The sequence below is a fragment of the Centruroides sculpturatus genome, unplaced genomic scaffold, assembly GCF_000671375.1.
Source record: "Centruroides sculpturatus isolate CEXI.00-Female unplaced genomic scaffold, Cexi_2.0 scaffold139, whole genome shotgun sequence".
Taxonomy (NCBI): Eukaryota; Metazoa; Arthropoda; class Arachnida; order Scorpiones; family Buthidae; genus Centruroides; species Centruroides sculpturatus.
Window position 1 is genome coordinate 967,802 of NW_019384370.1, and position 23,588 is coordinate 991,389.

General features: G+C 28.4%; 1 protein-coding gene across 4 annotated transcripts; it reads right to left on the reverse strand.

Moving 5' to 3' along the window:
• Window positions 1-200: 200 nt before the first annotated feature.
• Window positions 201-21,008, reverse strand: LOC111614581 (UPF0769 protein C21orf59 homolog). Of its 4 annotated transcripts, none has more exons than XR_002754957.1 (9): window positions 20,766-21,008; window positions 17,914-18,064; window positions 14,183-14,350; window positions 12,739-12,806; window positions 11,188-11,346; window positions 10,530-10,661; window positions 10,349-10,444; window positions 4,803-5,023; window positions 201-230 (listed from the first exon to the last, which is right to left on the reverse strand). XR_002754957.1 is itself a non-coding variant. In XM_023355953.1 (7 exons), exons 1-7 carry the CDS (start codon window positions 18,047-18,049, stop codon window positions 4,916-4,918), a joined length of 867 nt encoding a protein of 288 aa, XP_023211721.1. In that variant the 3' UTR covers window positions 4,797-4,915. The 4 variants fall into 4 exon arrangements, 1 of the variants encoding a protein (XP_023211721.1); XR_002754959.1 differs by lacking the exon at window positions 20,766-21,008 and adding an exon at window positions 18,196-18,299; XR_002754958.1 differs by lacking the exon at window positions 20,766-21,008 and adding an exon at window positions 18,179-18,283.
• Between the last annotated feature and the right edge of the window lie 2,580 nt (window positions 21,009-23,588).

A 23,588-nucleotide genomic window follows, 5' to 3' on the forward strand; every position in this document is an offset into this window, starting at 1 on the left:
CTGAATTTAAATAGCTATCATCAACTTCTTCAAGTTTCTAATATAGAAAACAAGAGAAAATAAATTAACTTTTTAATATAAACTTTAATGCTGAAATGTTCTTTCAGAAACTATGCAGCATCTGATAGCAAGAGATACTCCATCTTGCATGTACTAAGGTATAACAAAAATATTTAGCATCTCTCAGTATTTCTGAGNAACCTCTTGTTCATGGTCTCCATTTGATGTTTTTTAATCCTTGAAAAGATTTCTTTAAGGAATTATTATTTGCCCATTCTGAATTTAAATAGCTATCATCATCAGCTTCTTCAAGTTTCTAATATAGAAAACAAGAAAAAATATATTAAAAAGTTAATTTAAACTTTCAAATATTTTCATTATTAACAATAAAACCTTAAATTTATATATTTAAGAGCAAACATCATAAGAAAACTGATTATTTCCAACAAAAATTGGTGATCTCTCATCAGGACTGATACTGAAACAAAAAGCAATGCGTACTTGGAATAGACACCAACTTTAGTGCCAGTGATGGCTGGTCGGAGAGATACATTGCATGTACTTTATACAGCACTACTGTATTTTCCTAATTGTAGTTTTGTGGTTTTTTTCAACTTTGTTTTAGTCATCATATCGGATAACTCTACACATTTCCACTTTCCCTTGGAGTGTTGACTTATGCAGACTTCACTGTATATTCAAAATTTTTATACTGTATGTATTAGATACATATATCTAAATTAAGATTGTATAGTATATAATTTTGCAAATTTGTCCCTTTTTAGAAAACTATATATAATTTCTTTCTTTTCGGCCAGTACATTTAGTGGAAAAGAACAAATTTAGTTTAAAGTAAGCAAACTTTGAATTAGTGAAAGTGCACTGTGTAAAAATAAATAAGTTGTTTCTCTTATTCATAAAGGTTAGCCTTACTTCATTTGATAAATATTAACAAGATAAAGCATTATTATTATATTTTTTAAAAGTAGAAAAATTTAAATAGGATATGAATTAACAGTAATCAATATTTATTTGAAGTATAACATTTGGAATTCTTTAACATTTTAAAAGTGACTCTCTTATTTTATAAATTACTAGTGGATATGTGTGGCATTTCCCAGACAAAAAAGGAAGGATAAACATTAAAATGAAAACTATATTACAAGTTTGGTAATTTTAGCCTACCATTGTTACATTTATTGTGAAGCATTGAGGAAATCAATCGGGAAGAGAGTGGGTGCTCAGATTTTATGGAAGTCTATATTTTCCTTGGAGTTCTAGAGAATAAGTATAAAAAATTTAGTACAGATTGGGCAAAAGGTTTAAGAGTTATTAAGGGGATGGGGTGTCCAGGTTTAACAATATTCTATATTTTCCTTAGAGTCCCAGAGAATAAGCAAAAAACATTTGGTGAAGATCGACCAAAAAGCAAGAACGGAGAGAGAAATATTCTATTACTAGCAGGTAAGCCCAGCATTGCCCGAGCAAAAAATAAGTATAAACATTACGATTTTTAGATTATTTCATACTTTAACCGTTATATTATGGTATTTGATTTATATAACTATAAAGGTTATCTTATGTAAGGATTTATCAAACCGAGTGACCAATCTAACACATTTTTAAAATTTTCTTTCTCTACTGTATACAATTTAAAGAATTTTTAAAATGTGTTGGCTTGGTCATTCAGTGTGATAAACTCTTATGTAAGATAATGTTTGTATTTTGATGATATGAAACCGTGCTGTACAATTTGTTTATGCTTCTAACACAATAAAGTGTTATAAATTAAGACACTTGGCAGGTTTTCTCATCTTTATTTAGTTGATAAATAATGTTTGTAGTTATATAAATCAAATACAGTATTATGATATAACAAATAGCAAAATGAAAACCATATAGAGTTTGGTTATTTCAGCCTACCATTGTCATGTTTATTGTAATACTCAGATGGTTTGAAATGGCATAATTTCATTCGTCAGACATCAATTGAAAATAAATATCTTAAATAAATTTAAGATATTGTGTTATTTAATAAAATAACGATATCTTAAATTTATTTTATTTTATTTTACGATATCTTAAATTTATTTAAATAAATTTAAATTTAACTTTTTTAATTATTCCCAAATAGAATGCATTCCCAGAACCCTATGTGTGACATTAACCATTCTTTTTAAGCATTTATGGAAACATCAAAAATATTGGATCTGTAATTATTTTAAACATACAATTTATTATTATAAGGAATTTTTTCCTGTTTCTTGAGGGAATACAGATTTCTATTAGTACACTACATATTATTACATTTGTTAATAGAATAGCCACAATAAATATTTGTTTACAATAGTCTACATATTATATTTAACATTTTATAATATAAGGAGTAATTATTCTCATTTTTACAGTTATGCAACGATGTTCTAGTTGATCATTATTTTGAATTTACTTAACTAGTTTAGTTTTCCAATATTTTAATACTCTTGGTAAAGTAATTATATATTTTATAAAGTTCAAATTTATTCATATTGTTTAAGTTGTTTTTTATTGTTATGTGAAGATTCTGTTTGTAGAATTTGAGTAATTTTGAGGGAATCGCAAATTTTTTAGATAATTTTAAAAGTAGATCTTCCATTGAAGAGTCTTTAGCTTTTGCACCATGGACATTGATTATTTGAGAGGTCAATATAAGTATTATTAGTATAAATGGAGTATTTATTCAATCATAATTTTCCCTTTTTTTTTCAGAATTCCCACCAATGTTGTTCTTGGAAAGTTTTCTTGTTTTGCAAATTTGGCTTGCAAAGTTTTATTACATTCAAATTTGGATACAAGTTCATATTTTTCCTTCAGTGTAAGCGTCGTTAGGTTTCGGATACTCATTTTTAAAAGAAATGTGAAACACATGCTGCAAATAATGTATGAATGAAAGGTGAAAAAATGCAAAATTGGATTAAACTGTGACATTACACACATTTCTTTCAGGAGGGGAGTTGATTTATCAGACATCTAAATGAGTGTGGGACAGAAAAAAGTATGTCAATTTATCCAGTGGTAACGAGTTAAATAGTGTTGAGTAAACCAGAGTTTTTTAATGTTAATGTCTATGTAAGTTGGCCTGGAGCACAGAAAACTGACTACTTAACTGATGGACCTATGATGACTTATGCAGACTCAACTGTATATTTTTCTGTAGTCCTTTTGATTTCCTTTTATTTATGTACAACCCTGCTAATCTGAAGTATCCCATACAACATTTTGGATTAGCGAGACTGCATTGTAATTATTTTTGATATTAAATGTAACATTCCTAATAAAACAAAGTTCTTCTAATACTGTAAAATTCAGTAAATCACATTGATTTGAGCAGTTTTCTAATCATTAGCTTTACTGTTTAAAATTTAAAAAATAAAACAAGGTAGAAATTGTGTTTCAAATTAGTGCGTAATAATAATTGATTTTAATGTGTTTTTCTTTTATTGTTAAAATTATATATATTTAACATATATTACAGCATGTAAAGAGACATCATTATATGAATTTTTATTTATTATTGTAATCAGATGTGAAAGTGTAATATCAATTCATACTTTAATTTCAAATTCACTTTATATATAAAGACATTTATTTTACTAAATTACTTAGTTTTATATGATTCTACATTTTTTTCATTAAGTAAAAATTTAAAAACTTTACAGGCTGATAGTATTTACAGTTTAAAAAATATTTTAAAAATGTCACAAATATATAAAAAAACTTTGTTTTTGTTTTCCTTTTCCATCATTTCAATACACCAGTGACATTCTTAAAACAATTTTCATATATGGAGATGAGATTTTATTGAAGGCTCTGCCTCCACAATAAAATGAAAATTGGAAACAGCATCCTCTGGTAATTTTACCAAAATCACAATATAATACAATTAAGTAAAAATTTAAAAATTGAGACAACAGAAAGTGAAAACAAAGTTTTTTGTATATTTGTGACATTTAAAAAAATTTTTTCATTATTTTATTTTCAAAGTATTCTTCAATAATGTCAACTATGAAAAGTTTTGCAGTGAAAGATGAAAACTAAAAACATTATGGTGTATGGTGAGTGATTTTACTATATTACCGAAGTAGTAAAATTGCTCACCATATATTGTAGGATCCTTTGGAAATTTTGCCGATCCATTTCATCAAAACAGGTATTATGTTCTATCTTTTTTTTTTTTTTTTTTTAAGTTCCTGTTAAGACTATGGTTTATTGATCTGGGTCATGGCAGACCCTTTCCTTTTAAAAAATTTTCTAAAGAACTAGACAAAATATATTTTATTTTAAATAGACTATGTCATTGGCCTTTTACGAATCATCTGAATGTGGCTAGGTCCAGATTTGGGGCTACCTTCTTTTACAGAACGAATAAAATATTTTGATTGGCTTTTATATTTTAAATATTTAACACATTCCTGAAAACTCCTCAGCATCTTTCTAATCCTTCATGTATTTTTACTCCTTTTTTTAAATTGTCCATTTCTCAAAAATCATTTTTTTATCGCATTTCTATGATGAAAAATGACAAGCCTCAAAAATATACTTTATAAAAATTTTACTCATTTTCAAAATATTTGCAAAAGAATTCTTTATAACTTTTAATTTTTTCTTTTTACTTTGTTTTTTTTGGTGTGTTTTAATGTATTTTTAGCCTTTTTTATTTGTTGCTTATTTTATTGTCATATGGGGGTGGAAATCTTTTGTCTTACTCAGACTTTTCCAATTGTAATTAAGATAAATAAATAAAAACAAATAAGTGATTATATTTTAATAATATGTATTTTTATTAACAGAATAAATTTAATAAATTTAATTTAAACAAAGAACAATACTGTTAATACAATAATGGCATTACACAATTCATTCTTTAACCTCTTGTTCATGGTCTCCATTTGATGTTTTTTAATCCTTGAAAAGATTTCTTTAAGGAATTATTATTTGCCCATTCTGAATTTAAATAGCTATCATCATCAGCTTCTTCAAGTTTCTAATATAGAAAACAAGAAAAAATATATTAAAAAGTTAATTTAAACTTTCAAATATTTTCATTATTAACAATAAAACCTTAAATTTATATATTTAAGAGCAAACATCATAAGAAAACTGATTATATCCAACAAAAATTGGTGATCTCTCATCAGTAATTTTCTTATTGTAAAAGAATTTTTACTGAATTACACTATATATCTAACTTTATTTTTGTAGCGGGGGAAAAAGACTGAACAGAAAATACAACAAAATTGATTATAAATCAATGAAAAATATTACAGGTATCCCTTAACACAATTAATCCATATATGCTACTGCATATATCAAATATATGGTATCTATGTTAAGTAAAGACAGCTAGTAAAGCCATATTAATTAAAATTTATATGCCACTTATATAAAGGGATTGCCACAGTCAATTTTGTGTATTAATCAAATCCCGCTTTAAGGAAATACTTCGCAATTTGTACGGTATCAACTGAAAATTAGAGAGACAAGCATTTATAATGTAAAAAAATTACAAAAAGTAGCATAAAAATTAAGAATTAATGAACACACGATATTTACACTTTGAAAGTAATTATAAAAGACTTAATAATTATACTCTTTTTATATGTTGTGATATTAAGATTTGAAAAAATTATTCAACAAAAAAAAAAAAAATTATTTGTAAACATAAAATAATAGAAATATCAACTAAAATTTGTTACAAGCAGAATTTTATCATGAAAAAGTTATATGGCTCTAATATTAAGCAATAACAAGCCAAAAGAAAAAAATTGTGCACAGAAATAAGTGCGTTATGATCATCTAAAACAGGATTAAACAACCTATACAGGCAGGCAACTTTGGACCATACACTGCTGGCCATTAAAAATGCTTCACCAGGAAAGAAAGCAAATAGCAGAATCATATTTATTGTACACATACAGTGTAATGGGAGGAAGACATGATTAAATTGACAGGTAATTTTGTGGTACAGAGTATGCAGAAATCAGTACCCAGAGCAGCTGCTCCTGGCAGCAATAACAGCTATAATCCGACTTTAACTCTATCCCAGAGTTCATCTATCATACTGACTGGAGAGTGATGTGCCAGTTTCTCGACAACCATTGACCAGACATTTTCAATTGGTGACAGATCTGCAGAATGTGCTGGCCATGGCAACAATCAAACACCCTCTGTATTCAGGAAGGTCAAGACAGAATGAGCAACATGAGGTCGTGTATTGTCCTGTTGAAAAGTAGCCTGGCAGAGGCCTCGAAGATAGAGCACAGCAAAGTTCCTTAACACATCAGAAATATAACAGTGGCTGTCCAAATTATCGGCTATGTGAACAAGGAGTGACCATGATGTGCACCCAATGGCACCTTATACCATCACACCAGGTGCTGGACCCACATAATGATGCAGTTATATAAAGGCCATGTGGACAAGATGTTTGTCCTTTCGGGTGTAAGTGACTGGGGGAATCAGTGAGATCCCATGTGGCATTCTGTATGGCCCTCCTCGACCCATCAATTCCATATTCTTGTGACAGTCATGGGATCATGACCAATGAAAGCAGCAATAGTGCAGAATGATAAACTGCAGTCCCGGCAGGCTACCATTCTACTATGATCAAACTTTGACACATGCTGGTAGACATTCCACTTTACACAAGGCATAACAAAACTTTTACACAAGCAACCAACGTGTGAATAAGATTTCTGCATGAGAAACTCATTTTATGAACTTTTATATGGACTATAGATGGCCTTGCTCCTACCTGCTTTGTGAGCATGTGTTGAAATGCTAATAATTTGCATATCCCAACATGTTCCTTTCACGTAAATTTCACATTTCTCACTTGCTGCCTTCGTGATGTAGCAATTTTATTGGCCAGCAGTGTATATATAATCTGGTCCATGGTTGTTTCAAAATATTTATAATAAGTGGAATATCTTAAATTTGTGCTTTGTTTTTCTTATTAATAAAATCAATCATAGGTACAGTACATGTAAGTATAAACATTACAATAAATAACACAAAACTGTTCATAGCAATTGCAATTCTTTCGTTATATATGTCATTTTAATAATCCTATAAATTGTGAAGGATTAAACATAATCTGGTCTCTACCTTAGACATTTTATTTGCCCATCTTTGTGTTAGCGTATCACAAAAAGAGCAAATAATGAAGTCAAAAAAATTAAAAATTAATAAAATATTTAGAAAAAGTTGAAGACTGATAATTGATACAAAGTGGACATATTTCTAGAATGAAATAGAAAATAATATTAGGGAGAATTCCACAAGAATGTAACAACAACAACAACAAAAAATAAAATCAAAAATTCTATATGAAACACAAATTCACATCAGGAAAAATTGTAAAATGTAGATTTGATGATGATATTCCATAAATTTTGGGAAGAAGTAATAATTTAAAAAAAATAATTTTACTACCTATTGCTGGCTTGGAACCAGTCTGTTCTTTTCCATTTTTGCATATTTTGAAATTTGAATAATATGTTATTTTACTTTCCTACCTCCATCTTCCCTCAAATCTATTTTAACTCATATCTCCACTAATGACACTGCTAGAGCTATAATTTGTTCTATATCTACTCTTATAATACTTCTCTTAAACTTTAAAGCTCAATTAACCAAAACTTACAAAAGTGGAGACAGAACAAAGAGCTTCCAGGTCAATGATATAAAATTTTATATAATTTTAGAACATTCCATAATTTACTATTAATTAAATATTAAAAAATAATTAATAAATTCTCATAAGCATTTTTTCTAATGAAACAAATAATATTAGTACTCTTATTTCTTTTTCCATACTAGTGCAAATACATCAATCATTTGCAACAATTTTCATGAGCATTTAACTATTATAGGATATTTTAATTTTAATTTTATATTAATTTTACATAATTTTAATATTTAAAATCAATTCTGATCTTGCTAAAATTCTAGAACACAAATATTAATTAATGAAAAAAATAAAATCATAAAAGACTCTAATATCAATTAAAGTTCAATTAACACACATGATATATATTAAATACAATATATATTTTATTTAATAACTATTTTGTTTATGATAAAGAAACTTTGGCCACAAGTATTTCTTCAAATAAACTTTATTTAATAACTTCAATTTAGTAATTTCTTGTTTTATAGAAACAACATACAGTGGTACCTCAGGATACGAAATTAATCTGTTCCGAAACTGAGATCGTATCATGAAAATGTCGTAAGGTGAATCATCTTTTCCCATACGATTACATGTAAAACCAAATACAGTAATTCGTTCCAACGTGAAAAACATACTCAAATTAAAGCCAAGTAATACATTAAAAAAAATAACTGTAGTAAGAAAAACAAATGAAAAATGCGAACTAATGTAACGTCATATGGTGAGTTTTTGTTCGTATCGTGGAGCAAAAATATGTTCGAATTTCGTGTTGTATCCTGAAAATTTCGTATGCTGGGGCGTTCGTAACCTGAGGTACCACTGTATTTTCTACATTGACTAGTGTTATGCAATTGAAAATAAACAGTAATAAAATAAACATAAACAAATATTTGGCTACAGGACAATACTGAAATTCTTTTAAGCCTGCAGATTTATTTAAAAAACAACTATGTAACATTTTTGACAACTGTTTTAAAATAAATTTGCTGATTTAAGAACTTTATTTTAAATAATAAAATAACCAAATCATTTTTACTATTAATCATTTAATTAATTCTCTATCTATTTTTAAGGATAATTTGATAATTTTTACAATATTTAAATGTGTTTTCTATGAAATGAATGAAATTATATCCTGCTTTAACTAATTCATTTTTATTTACTTGCACACAAATATAGTGTTTATCGTTATATAGTACTAATTATTATGCATCTAACCACAAATAAACAGTAAGCAAAAATAAAAATTTTATTAAAAATTTATTTTGTTTACTTTGAAAATAAATTTTATTTTTAATAACCAATAATATACTGTATATTTTGTTATACATTAAATACAATATATATTTTATTTAATAACTATTTTGTTTATTACAGAATATATGAAATTCATACAATCCATAATACCAATTTTCTTTATGTCATTAATCAGTACACTAGCAAAAGATAAAATACTTTAGCAAGCTAAGAATTGTTTATTAAATAAAATTATTATATGAATTTAAAAACACATCAGAGAATAAAAATTAAAATTATATATACTTTTTACAATCAAGAAATGTTGATAAATAAGAATATACAAAAATTGTTTTAGAATTCTCTAATTAATTTATATATGTATATAAACCAGTTAGGTTACTAAATAGAATTGGAACAGGGACTCATATTTCTGTTGGTTTTGCAAGATTTGCTGAAAGAAATATCATAAAGAAAATTATTTTTGTTAAAAATAGTTTGTTACACTGTTGGTAATACTATTCAAACTGTTTTGTGAGTATCAAATTTACTTCTAGTAAATTGAAGAGTATGTACTCAAGATTTTGTATAAATTGAAGAGTATGTACTCAAGATTTTGTATAAAGTTTGCAAGTATTATGCCTTAGAATTCTGAATTATTGGTAGCTTTTCTTTACAAATTTAAAAAGCAGTGATAAATAAGCTTCTCAAAATAATTTCAAACCTCAAATATTATAGTAACTACATAATGTGGCAGAAAATGTGTAAATTTGATTAATTATAATTCATTAAAATTCTTTAGTTTTAAATATTAATACAATAGTATCTCATTAATCTAGCTAATTAGTACCTTAATCTGTTCAGGTTGATTGTTCTTGATTATCCAAAATTTTTTCTCAACAGAATTTTTATGTTAATATGGAGTTTCTCAATATATTGTAGTTGAATGTGCCCATTGTATTACATAAGGATGACTGACAACAGTCAGTTTTTTGAGAACTGACAAACTAGGTTTGTGGATATGACAATTTTCAATCTCTTTCCATGAATAAGTGTATGATTGTATTGGAAGGAAAAAACATCATTTTCTATTCTAATAATACATTTTTTATTTAATTTGAAGGTTTGTACACACTGCATATTCTGGGCAGTGCAAGGTAAGAATTTTTTCCATGCATTTTTGCCAAAAGCCATGCATTTTTGTTAAGAGAGAAATACAGATTTACTTTTGACCATTTTGTTAAAATCATTGAAGAACTGACTGGTAGATTAATCAGAATTTTGGATAATAGTTTGGATTACTGAGGTCCTACTGTAATAAGTTTCACTAAGTTTAAAATTAGTAAACAAGAAAAGATAATTTCATTTGTATGTCACAATTAAAAGTAATAATTATACCTTCAATTCTTCTTGTCTTCTATAAGCTTGTATCATTAACTGTTTTTTTTCATCTTCTGTTAAAATAGGTTCTCTAGAAGGGGGGCCTTGTCCTTTCTATTAGGTATTATAACAACACATTTATTATAATAAAATATATAGCAGTTTAATCAATTAAAAACAAACATATATGTAAAAATACTTTTTGTAATTTGGCAACGATTTTAGTTTTTTCATTAGTTCCTACGTAATCTTTTAGCTTCTTTCCTCGTTGGATTTCTTTACCAGCCCACCAAAGTTGAGCTAAATTTTCTTCTATTACTTCATTTGATGCCTAGATATAAATATCCTAAATTAGAATTTTAATAGTCAATAATCCATAAAATATGGATTTTATAGATTTTCTTCTTATAAATCTAAATCACATTTTAAAACTGTAATAATAAATTTTTGTAGAAAAGTGTCAGCTTATAATAATAACAAACAGTAGTGAAAAGTTTAATTTGGCAAAAGAAAAAAAATTATATGCCCTATGTAATTATTTTTTGTAGGCTGTGGCAAAGTTTAGGAATACCACATTAACATCATGAAAATTTTAGAATTATAGTTTGGCAAATAAACATGTTTTAAATGTTATTATTTTTCTGTTTTCATTATCTATTACTACTAGCTACAAAAAAAAGACTAATAATTCTAAATTTTGGCCATAAATAAGATTTTCAAATAAAAGCATATTCTTTTAAACATTTTTTTTTTGTTTTTCAAATCTTTCTTAATGAAGAAGTTTTTTTAAAAATGAAAAAATAAGACTATCACAATGCAGCTATCTTATAAAAATGTGAAAGTTACATATAGCTTACCTGTGTTCCTGACAAATCTTCTTGATTTTCTAATTCTAAATGTATTGGTTCATATGGTGGTAAACCCATTGGATAAACTATCATCACTGCTCCACGTAATATATCCAATGCATCTTTTATAACTATTTGGTTTAAAGATATATCTGATTGCACAAGTTTCTGAAAAATAGATATGCTATATATATAGTTTGAATTGTATTTAATATTGAATAGTATTGAATTGTAATTAATATTGATAAATGTTTCTCTTGATATTACATACTAACATAATAATTTATCTATAAATATTACTTTTTGTATAAATAAATCATTCTACACTGCTTGTTAAGGTTATCAAGAATTATTTATAAAAATGCTTTTGGCTTTTGTTATCTTCAGTTTACTACATTTCAAAAAAATACAGAATTCTATTTTCTATAAATTATATATATCATAGAACTTTTAAATAGACAATTTAAATTACAGTTGTCTATTTCAAATAAACAATTATTTATAACATTAATAAGTAGTGGGGATGTTTTTATTTATCAAACTTATGTCAAGTTTCATAGCTTTTAATTAATCTTTTAATTCAGTCTTATGATTTCTACAAAATCTAATTCTTAAAAATAAAACATTTGATGCATGACTGATCATATTAAGTGGGGTAAGGAAATAAGACAAGTAGTGGAAATTTTGGTCTTATTGATTCTGGCATTAAGAAGATATTGAAACAATTAAAAAGTGTATAAATTGAATACTTATTAATTGTAATTACTGTATTTATTCTAATAGTAAATACACTGTCTTTAGGAGAAAAATAAGGCTTATTGTAAAATAAAAACTTGTACATTCTGTTCAGCATTGTCACTTTTACTGTATGTTGAAATAGTGCATGTGTGTTGTGTGTTACATTGTTTTAACAACAAAGTGAAAAAATACTAGTTTTATTCCATTAATTGATACTCTTCCTTGAATAATAGTCACACCCAATTCCCAAAGAACAGAAATAGTATTAATAATAGTCTTCTAATAGTAAGTGCACACTAATAAACAGCACAACTGCAAGATGAAAAAGTCATAGACATTGCACTGTTTATTAGAATAAATACATTATTATTATTAAATAGCAGTGATTCATCCAGTGTTCTTAGCCTGTTATTTTTTGCAGTAATGTCTTTAACAATTAAAGAAATGATAGAAATTTAAAAAGCACTGTACAATAAGCAAATAGCAATTAAATTGATAAAAATTTAACATTTAAAACACTGGTTAAGATTGATAATGATAACTGATAATGAAGGCATCTAATATATGACATGAGACTGACAGTGCAAAAAGATAATGATGACAACTTAATTTCTGATTGCAATAACCAAAATTTTATAAGTGTATTTTAATTTGTATGTTTGACATGCTAATTCAGATTAGCATGATGATTATATGACTAAATAAAAAAAATATCCATGATTGCAATAAGTGGATTCTGCTTACTATTATTTTTGATTCTTAAAAATAGTTCTTTAGACAAATAATTACAATATAAAAAATTACAAATTATCTTATACTTACTCGTGAAATTTTAGCTTTTGCTTCACTAGCAGTTTTATTTAAAACTTCTGCCATTTTGTCATTTGGAGCTAATTTTAAAAAATAAAATAAAAACTGTATGTATGTATATATGAAAGAATAATATTTTTTACTTGAAGTATTTCTCTATATCAAGAGAAAATTAAAAATATTTTGACAGAATTTATCACAAGTTAATAATTTCTTGTCATTTATAGAAACAATAAGAAAATAATAAAACTGTTTATAAAATTAAACTATTAAACTAAATAATTTTTCTGGAAAATAATCAGCATGTACTGTACACATTTGTCTCCTTCCATTTTATAATCCAATATCATCACTAATATCAGTTTTACAGTTTTATCAGAGATTTACAAAAGTTTAAGTAAATAAATTAATTACTATTTAATTTTTCTGTTTTCTTTATGTTTACTCTGATAGAAATTTTTTCTGCTTTTTTGTATTCTATTCTGTTTATCTGCTCAGAAACTTTATGCATCTTTTTTCTTTTGATATCATCAACAATCTAATTTGGCATGATAGCATATATAAGATTCTAGAATTAGTTAATTACAAAAATTCTGTAAAATTTTTTCATACTATAAGATTTATCTTTGATTTTATATAAAAATATAGAATTATAGCACTAGTACCCAGTTCACTTGTATTACCAAACAATCTGCCAGATTATTTATTGGAATATATTAACCACATCAAGATTATTTGACACCTTTGAGACATCATCATGTGCCTTCTGCAGAAGAGTTTTTTTTTTTTTTTTTGAGTAGTAAGTTTATTCATTGTGCACTTTGGAGCAGATTTTCACTTCTTAAGAATCACTTGATGTTCCTTCAGAATCAGCAAACATGTCTACATAAAATTTTGAACTTTCTTCCCAATTTTCTAAGCATTTGTCCAATTTTTCCCAAAGCATCTTTCTCCAATTGGTTCCTCTTCTTTTCAGTCATTTTCCTCCTTTTCTAACCATTTCTTTGTTCTGAAGATTTTCTTTGCTCTACTCTTGAAATAATGCTATACACTGTATGCCATGGAACTTCCATTGCAGAGAAATGCTATAAGATATTATAAGAACTGTATAAAGTTTTCTGTTTTTGCAATTTTCAGTATAAAATCTGCCAATTGCATTTCTTCAATCAAATTCATTTAATCCTTTCATTTTTATAATGGAATGTTATTTACATAACCTTTTAAATAAATGGTATCAAGAGCATTCTAGAAAGAATGTATGTTGTCTCATGCACATGTGCAATTAGTCAAAATTAACAAAAAGGCTATTGAAATTTTTGCAATTTTTAGGATACATGTCTACAATTTGTAAAATATCTAAAATTTTTATTGTTTATTACAGAAAATAATAAACGTTTTTTAGAATAATGAAAGTAAGGACAAGAAGCAATAGTCCTAAAAAATTATAAATTACAACCTTTTCCATTTCTTCTTCCTATAGGATCTTTGTTTTCAATAAAGCCACCACTAGGAATACATTTTTCACCCCATTCATCTTTAAGTTTTAATTCTTCAATTTGTTCTTCTGTCAATCCCTGCATATTTGGTGGCAGAAATATTCCATGTTTAGATAATTCTTCTATTTCTGAAAAATCAAATATTAATTATTAAGATCTTCTAAAGGAAATTATAAAGAAATCTTACTTTTCTTATTCATAATTAGTTCAATTCATTTTTGATTTTACAAAAGATAGAAAGCATATTTTTAGGTGTAAAAATAAATGAAATTTTAAATTAATTTTAAAAAGTTGAACAAAAATTCAATTAAATATGCCTTTTATACTCACTTTTCCCAGGTTTATAAAGTACCATCACAGTAATTATTATATCCAGTATTATTAAACATAAATTTCAAAAATGTATGTGGTAAAATCCATTTTAAGAACATTATCAGAATACCTGTTAACTACATAGGAAGTCTATGTCCTCATAAATAGCAAGTTTATAGAAAAATTATTAGAATTAGTTTGGTTTATTTAGTTATAGCAATGCAACACATAGGTGATCTGCCAAGAAGGATGCCTCCCAGGAGGACTTTTATGGGAAATTAGTCCCTATTTAGCTGTTACTAACATGAAGAAAACTCCACATGGCAGCTCACTGGTGATGCACAAACCCACAACCAACTACCAGTGTTCAGTGGTGTTATCCACTCAGACATTGGTGGGGACTTATTAAAATTAAGAAGATATCATTCAGAAATGAAAAAACCCAGTTGTTAGATGTGGAAAATTAAATAAAGGTATCCCTTGTATAACATGGTGCATATGTTCTGAAAAAGTGTCATGTTATGCAAATACATGCAATGTGAAACAAAGGACTAATGCAAAATATATGGTTAGGTTACAGAAGTTAACAAAAGTAAACTACTCTTTTTCGTTACTAAGAGAAATATGTTTATTAAAGCAATCAATACTTTATTTTCAATCAATAATTAAGTAACAAGCACAATTAAAAGCATTGTTGATATTAATTTTAGTTAAACAAAGCATTTTCTTTTTACAATGTATCATTGTCATCTGAACTTTTTTGTTGATCTTGATCAGAAATATCAGCAACATCTTCATTTTTTTATTTTTATCATAATTTTCTATGAATGACAAAATAAAAATATGTTATTAATGAATAATTTGTTCTAGTATGTCACAATTGTTCAGTCGAGTACTGAGCGATTTTTCCAAATCTTGAGCTCAAATACTGAATTGTTCCAGTTCAGAACAGTTTGAGTACTGAGATACTGCTGAGTCTAATGTTATATGGCAGTTGTAGTTTTATAGTCTATAACAGGGGTAGCCAAAATGTGGCGCATGCGCCAAACGTGGCACATTGGACGATTACAAGTGGCGCTTCAGTTAGTTCTGAGCAAAATTGCCAGATTTGGCTTTTTTGCGATTAAGAATATTATATAGAAAAATAAATTTTTTATAGTCTGTCTTGGCAAGTTCATTTGTTGCACAATTCGTTACAGTCTATTTTGCAGATAAAATGAGTATTCTCCACATAGTAAATTACAATGTATGCATGTATTTTGAGTCTTGCGATCTTTATTTCCGATCAGTTTACAGGTGTGTAAATGGCCAAAAACATTTATTGTGATTAAAGTTATTCCAAGCTGATCTCGTTCTCAGTGCCAATAATTGTGGTGCAGAGTAATCTTCACCAAACGAGACTCTGGCAGCAATAGCACCTTCATGAAGCAATCACCCTCTCGTATAGGAGATCATTGTTGACTATTGTAAATTGGTGTTTCAATAAACTGTCATAAATTAATTAATTCAACTGCATGATTAAGTTATTCCCTTTTCTTTCCTAAGCGAAGCAGATTTATTCTTATCTCTATTTATCAACCCCTAACATTGAACGTAAGACTGTATAAAAAGTGTTCGAGTTATATGGCGCATTTGAACTCGTCTGTCAAAAAATTGGCGCATGGTATGCAAAAGGTTGGCCACCCCTGGTCTATAAGAAAGAATAGAAACAGAATATCCCAAATGATCAAACTTATACTGTTTACTTACAACTTAAAAAGTTTTTTAAATTACCACCAGGGCTATAATTACAGAGAATGTGTCTAAGCAGTTCAAAAGAATCCCTTCTTTTAAACAGTTTAACCCTATTCACTGTATATATAATATGTTGTTAGCCAAATGCTTCCCCCTTTTTTTTTTTACATAAAGAAATTGTAGATGTAACATCTGTAAAAATACAGCTTATAGCCCATATGCATCAATCTCTTCAACCTGTTTTTATGGTCTGTTTCTCACTAACATAAAGTCAATGGCAGATTATGGTATTACTGTAGGGATGATGACCACACTCTCTTTCTTAGCCAAAATTGCCAACCAGTTGGGTAAAACACCTTCTTATACACAATTTATTTAATTTATCAAGAATTTTAAGATCAATAATCTCAAATTTCATGAAAATAAACTAAAAATTAACTATTTCAAAACTGAATAAATGTAAAACACTGCTTTATTGAATCAAATACTGTATATATAATTAGTACTGTTAAATAGTGGGAGAATCCAGGGTTAATAATTTAATTTGTTAAATTATATAACAAGATTTTGTTCTAATTAATTGATAGAATTTTATTTGTTTTGTAAAAGTTGTATGAAGTTGAAAAAGGAACTTCCTGTTTAGTTGGAGAAAGATAAGATAGTTCTTTCAAAGATGATAGCTTAACATGGGATTTTTCACACTCTATCTGCAGAACTGTCCAACTTTCATTATGCATTGGAAATGTGGAGGGCTTATTTTAAACAATTTGATTGAAGGAAATTTCTTATAAAAGATGTCTTAGTTCGTGTAATTGACTAAGTGGTGTCATGAATCCTGACTTGATAGATTTAACCAATCTCTCAGAAAATAAACGGTCATCATAAACATGTGATGGGGTAAACCGGAGCCATGAATATCTCTCAATAGTATTTCTTGTCTGCTAAATTGACATTGACCTAATTACTTGAAACCAGTCAATTTTATTGTTTTATTGTATTAACTAGTTTACTATATATTCTGTAGCTTTGTAAAAATAAAGTAGGTTTGATGTCATTAACATCAAAAAAGCAAAGTAAGCAACATTTTTATGCAAATCACTTAGATACAAAATTCACCTGGGAGACCTTATATTTTGCACATTCCACATCATGTGTTCTATCAAAATAGTCTGTTATCCAATGGAAAATACAAAAGACCAGAATAATGCAAAACCAGTCCATGTATGAATGATCAAATCTTATTATCCACAAGGAAATAACAACAACAAACATTGGAATATTGCAGGAGGTGGAAACAGATAATAGAAATGAGCATCACCAAATCTGAAGATGAAGGAAACAAAACAGATACCTCAAGGAGAAGCGAATGATGAAAATGACACCCTTACTCATCTCCAGGACTGCAAATTAACAAATTAAGAAATGCTAAATTAAGAAATTAATTACACAACTTTTAAATTAAAATCAGGAGCAATTGTTAGGTATCATTTCTTGACCATTACATTGATGTTCCAGTTGCTTGAAGTGGACTAAATTTATTGTTTTATTGTATTATTATATTCTATAGTTTTGTAAAATAAAGTGGTTTTCCACTCTAACAGTACTGATACTACTTCATATAGGTATTTATTGATACAAAACATACCTCCAGCAATCCTTCCAACTTTTAATCTTCCATTGTAGATAGCAACAATATCACTTAGTATCAAACTTGTTTCAGCATCAGTCACAGTTTCATAAAGAAACTGACTGTCATCTCCATTTTTGACATGTATCTTCATTTCCTTCAAGTTTTACTAAATTAAAAATGAATAACATTAGTATTAATTAAAATACCTCAAAGTCTAAAACTGCATTGATATAATTTATATAATGCAAATTAACTAATTATTTTATAAATTTCAAAGCACCATTATAAAATATCTACCAATCAACGTAATTAATTAAGTTCTGTTGTGAAGATTACGACGCCATCTGGTTTACGAAACTAGAACTACTCCAGCATAATAATCCGCCATTTTGTTTCTGACTAACTTGTAAGAGATCAGAAACGCATGTTCCCATTTATTAAATAACTTTCTTAAAACTGCAATTTAAAGCTAAAAAATAATATTTTAAGTTGCTTATTTCTAAAATGAATCAAAATTTTATGAATCACCCTCCGAATTTTTTGCAATCTCCACGTTTCTAGAGCTCCTGAACCCAAAAAGTATAAAAACAGGAAAAATTTCGTAGATGTGTATATTGGCGCGTATTTCGCTTAATATCTCAAGATGGGGTAATGCGTAAGAAATGAAATTTGGAATGGTAGCTTGTATATAAGGGGTTAAAGGTCGACGGAGTGGGGAGATAAAGAGGGGTCGTGTGTCATATCTCGAGTAGGGTCGGACTTAATGACGATTTTACTCATCATTAGCATTTATAATTTCCTTTATAAAACTCAACCCTGCCCTGAAAATAAAGCATTTTGCCATTTTATAATACAGTAGTTAATAATATAGTTTTTTAAAAAAATCTGATAACAGATGACGCCACAGAATAGTGGCCTAAGTCGATCAGTCTTAGTATCCCTTAATATTATCAGATAACAAAAACTCTAAAATTATTTAAAATCATACAATTATTTTAAATAATTTCACAAATATCATACAATAATTAGCAATATATTTTGATTTTATTGAATTAAGATCGAAATGTACTCCATTAAAATCTTCATTTTATTTTCGTTTATTCTTTCTGTCCTGTGAGCACTAAGAGAACCTTTTAAATCATATTTATCATGGATTCGGCCAGAACCACAATGGGGGCAGCCTACTTGTGACGGACGAGACTTGACATATCCGGAACAATTTCAGAACCCACGTGAAATTACTGGAAATTGCTGATCCGCATTCGATCCCGAGTTCCCATATTTCTTATTTCCAGGCCATCTATTTCTTCCTGTTGAAATCTTATAGAATGAAATCATGTACTAATACTTGTAAAAAAAATTATTGAAAGCTGAATCTTAGATTTCTCTAGCATCTTTGATATTTTTTTTTCAGTATATTTTAATTTTGTATTTCTCAAAAAGAAAGTAGATTCCCGATTTTACATCAGCTCCTTTACAACTCCAGGTTCTATAACTTATATAAATTTTCTGTTGCGACTGAATGAAATGCTATATTTAGAAAGCAATTTTTTCTCCTGAGATTTGCTTTTCTTGAATAACAGTTTTATAAAACGATAGTATTTTGTAAGAATAAATTCATTTTAATAATTCGTTTCAAAGAGATAACTACAATATGCGAGCAACGAGATTGTCCTTCCAGTCAAGGACGGATCTAACTTTCTGAGAACCTTGGCTTAAAGTTTTTCGGGTCCCTTTCTTTAATATATTTAGGGAATAAATTTTATACAAGAAAGCAATATTTTATTCACCGTTATTAACTGTTACAAGCATTAAGTGAAAGCTAAGTAAAAGCATAAAGTACTACTCTTGAGAAACCACCAGTGGCCGAGTGCATGGGTGTCGGTTCTTTAAAAGTTTTAAAAGTTGAGGTATGGAATTTTGTGAAAGCAAGGTCCTGCTTTCACAAAATGATGATGCATTGCTTAGAGTTAGAAAAATTAGAAAAGTTAGAAAAAAAAAAGAGTTCGATTGGTCAACATCCAAGGAAAAAATTTGTTTTCATACAGAGAGCAAGTGCATATGCTTGCCTTGCATTAAATTATAAATAAATTTTTCAACATTCTGAGGTATGGAATTCTATACCTGTAGAAATGTGAGGTATGGAGTCTTCCATACCTTCTATAGTGGAAACGACACCCCTGGCCGAGTGGACAAAACCATTGAACAAGTGGTTGGTCGTGGATTCGCGTCTCGCCAACAATCTGGCCACGTGCAGTTTTTCGGTTTTTTCACATTTGTAATGCCAGTTTCCCTTAGAAAACACTTCCGGAAGGCATCCTCCCTCGGCAGATCGCGTTGCCACAAACAAACTGAATCTTGAGTCTTTTTAACCAGGTTGCAAAACTGCAGTAGCAGGGACAAGTATATTTACTTAGTGAAGGGAACAGATTGACGAATCTGTGACAAAGTCACCGTGCATTACCAAAAAAGATCTCTCAAACTTTATAAAACTTCCAGATCCTCAACAGAGTATCGCGCATTGCCTGGAGAAGATATATGAGACGATCTGTAGGTATAAGAAACTTAAATTATATGCTGGAAGTGGCCATTAATTTTTAATTTTAACAAAAAAATTTCTACATTGGTATTATTTTACATTTCTATGTTTTATCCCTTATTTAACAATTACACACTTTGCGTTGTGTTTTAGGGATCCCTAAAAGTCGAGAACCCTGGACTAAAGCCCTATTAGCCGTTATATAGATCCGACATCGCTTCTATATCATAGCATGACACTGCTATGGAATTCTATTAATAAATATATTTGAATTTTATTGGAAAAAACGAATATAAAAAAATAATATTAAAAATCCCTTATTACTTACTTTAAATAAAGTTTTGTAATTAAAAGCCGTAAGGTTTCTCTAGTCCACCCATTCGATGTTTTCTACAAACAATTCGCTGTCGTCATAGTAACGGTTTTGTAAACGTTGCTATGACGACCGAGAAGAATAACATTAAAAGCTAAAGATAAAATTTGTGAAATCTATTCGAAAATTTAATATAAGACGAAAAAAGATTTTAATTTTAAAAGAAAATATTAGGTAAATGTTATGTTATTCGTGTTACGGAATATTTAAATCGAACGTACAGCGTTGATTTTAATTTAAAAAATTTTGAAAAGTAAGTTTTAATTCTAATTATCTATTTTTCTATTGTTTTATTTCCTATTTTTTTTCTATAAATAAAATTCATTATTATGCAGAATCGGGACTGTCCGTTAGTTACTTGTATAGTGTTTGAGGGCGCTTCTAATTCCCCCCCCCACCCGTTAAACTTTACACGTGCTCGGACGGTTCCATAAACGATGTTTCTGTATTATGTGTTCCGTTTCGCGTGCTCTAGTTCGTCTATGTTGTTCCTGAAGATACTAAATGTTAAAATATCATTTATTTACCTGAACATTAAAGTTTAAATCGTATTTTAACACCCCCCAAAAACTGAGTTTTGCTTTAGTTTAATTAATTAATATAATGTGGTGTACCTTCGTTTATCTTACTTCATCACCACACAGGCCTATTTAAAAACTGCTGTTCGGTTATGCAATGTTATTTAATTCATATTTTTAACTATTTGCCCCACCATTTAATTTGTATTAAAATTTAATACTATTCCAGCAATTTATGGGAAGGGAGATTCGTCTATACCTGGCAATTGTTAATTAATTAATGACGGGGGGAGGCAGAGGCGGCATAAGGCGTGGGCAACGTGGGCCACTGCCTACGGCCTCACGCTTTGAAGGTTTATGCATTACATAAAAGCCGTGAACGCAACGAAAAAATTTTACTCGTCATAAAACAATAAATATATTGACATACCAAATTTGTTTTTATTTAGTCTAGGAACATTTGCTGGAGTTGTGTTGCTATAGCTGGGAATCCTTGTCAGCCAGAGCTGGGGATTTCCCATTGTGTTTGTTTACGTTATTTTCACGATTCTCAACTGCTAGAAAATCAATCGAAGTATCTCAGTAAAGTATCCCGTAAATAGTGGAGTTAAAACTCGAATATTAAATATTAATCCCAGGGCATTTTTTACACTTTGCGGTTGTCATAACTGGAATCTGCTGTCGGTAGACGCAGCCAATTCTTCTGTGGCAGCAAAAACATTTTTTGGTTTTATTTAGAAAATTTATTTGCTATTTTCAAGTTCCAGCAAACATTGGGAAGAAATCAAAGGCAAATTAAAGCTTACTATGAAGCCTTTATCAGACACAAGGTGGGAAGGTAGAATCGAGACAGTGAAGGCCTTATTATTGCAATTAGATGATGATGTTGAATGCATCGAAAGCTTAAAAAATCAAGCGGAACAACCAGACACGCATTCATTTAAAACCAAATCACAATTAGTGATTGTGATTCTAAACTGAAAATTCTAAACTGAGCATTTCGTTTAAACGAAATGCTTGGCTTAGAATTTATCATATCATTACATGTGTGGTATGAGATATTATCACGTGTTAATATCATAAGCAAATTATGGCAATCTGTACAAGTCCATTTAAGCATTACTCTTGAACATTTGCATACATTTTGTGACTAAATCAAAGAATATCGACAAACTGGATTCGAAAAATGCTTGTCTGACGCTCGTCAATTTATTGAGAATAGCAGTTATGAACTGCCAAAAGACTTTAAAAATGAAAAGATAGCCAAAAAGAAAAGGATGTTCGATGATGAAAGCAGTGATCAATCTATACAGTCTCCCAAAAGCAGGTATGAAACAGATTTTTTTAACACCACAATTGAGTCTATAATAAGCAATATGGATTCGAGATTTGTCTTTAAATCAACATTTTGAAAATTTTGGTTTTCTCTATGATCTAAGCAAGTTAAAAAATATTCCAAAAGTTAAAAAATATTCCAAAAGAGCAAATATTAAAAAAACCGTCAAGATTTACACTCAGTCCTGTGAGTAGGTGAGAGCAGTGACTTCCAACCTTACGAATTATATGAAGAGTTACAAACAATGATTCCAAATTTACCTAACTTCATTAAAATTGTGAAACAGCTGCTCCAATACATAATAGAAAATAACTTGAAAGAAATTTACCCAAATATTTACATTGCCGTTTGAATTTTGTTAACAATATCGGTAAGTACTGCCTACGCTGAAAGGAGCTTTTCAAAATTAAAACTAATAAAAAATTATTTAAGAAATACAATGGGTCAAGAAAGACTTTCAGCTTTTGCAGTTTTATCTATTGAAGCATATATAGCATCTAAGCTAAATTATGATACAATTATTAAGGAGTTTGGTAAGGCTAAAAGCAGGAAATTTCTGTTTCTTTAATTAATTTTTTTTCTTTTTAATTTTTCTTTAATGTTAGTTAAAGAATATAGTTTTCATTTTTAGGAATAAAAATTTGACAGTTTTGACTGCTTTTTATTTTATAAAATCTGTCTTCTTGCACTACCAGAAGGCCTCGCGAAATGTACCTTGCCCACATCAAATTTAGGTCTTGCCCCGCTGCTGGGAGGAGAGGGGTGTTGGAATTAAAAATCCCTGGGCCTGGGATTCACGGGAACCTGGACATCATCCCACAATTTGTTCTTTATGTGATATTGTAATATAAAATGCTTAATGATAACTATTGTTCTTTATTTTGTTAAAAAGTAATATATCTATAGAAAAATTCTAAATAAATT

Bases quoted from the DNA above. Each gene is read 5' to 3' on its own strand.
- LOC111614581 (XM_023355953.1), bottom strand. From the start codon at position 18,049: ATGAAGATACATGTCAAAAATGGAGATGACAGTCAGTTTCTTTATGAA. The intron at 11,347-12,738 runs GTAAGTATAAGA...TCTATTTTTCAG, and splicing joins CAAAAGCTAAAATTTCACGA to AAACTTGTGCAATCAGATAT. The intron at 10,662-11,187 runs GTAAGCTATATG...ATTTATATCTAG, and splicing joins AAGATTTGTCAGGAACACAG to GCATCAAATGAAGTAATAGA.